This window comes from Eurypyga helias, unplaced genomic scaffold, assembly GCF_000690775.1.
Source record: "Eurypyga helias isolate BGI_N326 unplaced genomic scaffold, ASM69077v1 scaffold41261, whole genome shotgun sequence".
NCBI classification, from domain to species: Eukaryota; Metazoa; Chordata; class Aves; order Eurypygiformes; family Eurypygidae; genus Eurypyga; species Eurypyga helias.
In genome coordinates this window covers 1-1000 of record NW_010230910.1, presented here as the reverse complement: position 1 = coordinate 1000, position 1000 = coordinate 1, and the positions used below count along the sequence as shown (strand labels likewise).

Below are 1000 nucleotides of genomic sequence, written 5' to 3'. Positions count from 1 at the left end.
AGCATCTCCCAGTCTCTCCAGCTTGTTCCTCCTCACTTGCTGTCTCTCCTTTCCCAGCCTGAAGATCTTACTGTAGAGCCCCAGGTACCTCCTAGGCACTGCCTCAGGGGTTAGGAGGGTGGGTGGGTGCAGAGCTCTGACCCCGAGGGCTGGGATCAGGGCTCAGACCACTTTTCTGTCCTTCCGCAGGCCAAACCAACTCCTCCAGCCTCAGCCCCCCCTCCAGCCCCAGGTGACCCCCAGCTGGTCATGCAGCTGACAGAGGAGGTGGCCAAACAGGTGAGTGGTGGGTGTGGGGGCTGCCTGGCCCTGTCTTGCCTTTAGGGCCTGCCCCCCCGTCCCCCCCCGCAAGACCTCATCAGCCTCCTGCACCGGCCCCAGGGCAACCACATTCGGCAGCTGAAGGCCAACAAGGCAGAGAAGGCCCAGGTTGCTGTGGAGGTGGCCAAGCTGCTGGAGCTGAAGAAGCAGCTGGCACTAGCAGAGGGCAGAAGTCCTGAAGTCCTTGTGCCCAAGGGAAAGCAGAAAAAGTAACACCTTGCCCTGCTGTGCTGGGGAGCGGTCCCAGTGCCACCCAGCGACTCGACCAGGCTGTATGGGTGGGTACACGCATGTAATAAAACACAAAGACTACACAATCATGCACAGAAGCAGTGCCCTCCCCACAGCATCAGTCTGTGCCAGTGGGGCAGTGTCCCTCCAGTTCAGGGCTGCCCCCCCAGGTCCGCAGGGGCAGCAGAGTCTCGCCCCACCGGCTGCAGGGCGGCTGCGGCGCTTAAACGCGGCGGAGGTTCACAATGCGGTCGATGAGGGCCGTCCGCGTGCGCTCCACCTCTGTGCTGAGCCGCTGGATCTCTCTGCGGAGCTGCTCGTTGTGGGCGGTCAGCTCCAGCACCCGCTGCTCGTTGGCACGCTCCCGGCACTTGGCCAGCTCCCTGCTTGCCACCGTGACGCTGCATCTCTTCCTCTTCACCCCACGCCCTGCTGCTGCCTCCGTGCC

The 1000-nt window shown here is 63.4% G+C and overlaps 2 protein-coding genes across 2 annotated transcripts in view; one reads left to right on the top strand and one right to left on the bottom strand.

Annotated features, from left to right (window-relative positions):
• MARS (methionyl-tRNA synthetase) overlaps window positions 1-534 on the top strand; it is a gene marked incomplete at its 5' end in the record, with an annotated part of 4450 nt that extends 3916 nt beyond the window's left edge. Inside the window, 2 exons of the mRNA XM_010160893.1 lie at window positions 190-279; window positions 382-534. Coding sequence (XP_010159195.1) covers window positions 190-279; window positions 382-534 — 243 coding nt within the window. The remainder of the gene's footprint in view (window positions 1-189; window positions 280-381) is intronic.
• A 241-nt stretch (window positions 535-775) lies between these two features.
• On the bottom strand, window positions 776-935 carry DDIT3 (DNA-damage-inducible transcript 3; the record flags this gene model as incomplete). Its single annotated transcript, XM_010160892.1, has 1 exon — window positions 776-935. A coding segment is annotated over one exon (160 nt), but the record flags the coding sequence as incomplete, so codon positions are not given.
• Window positions 936-1000: the final 65 nt, after the last annotated feature.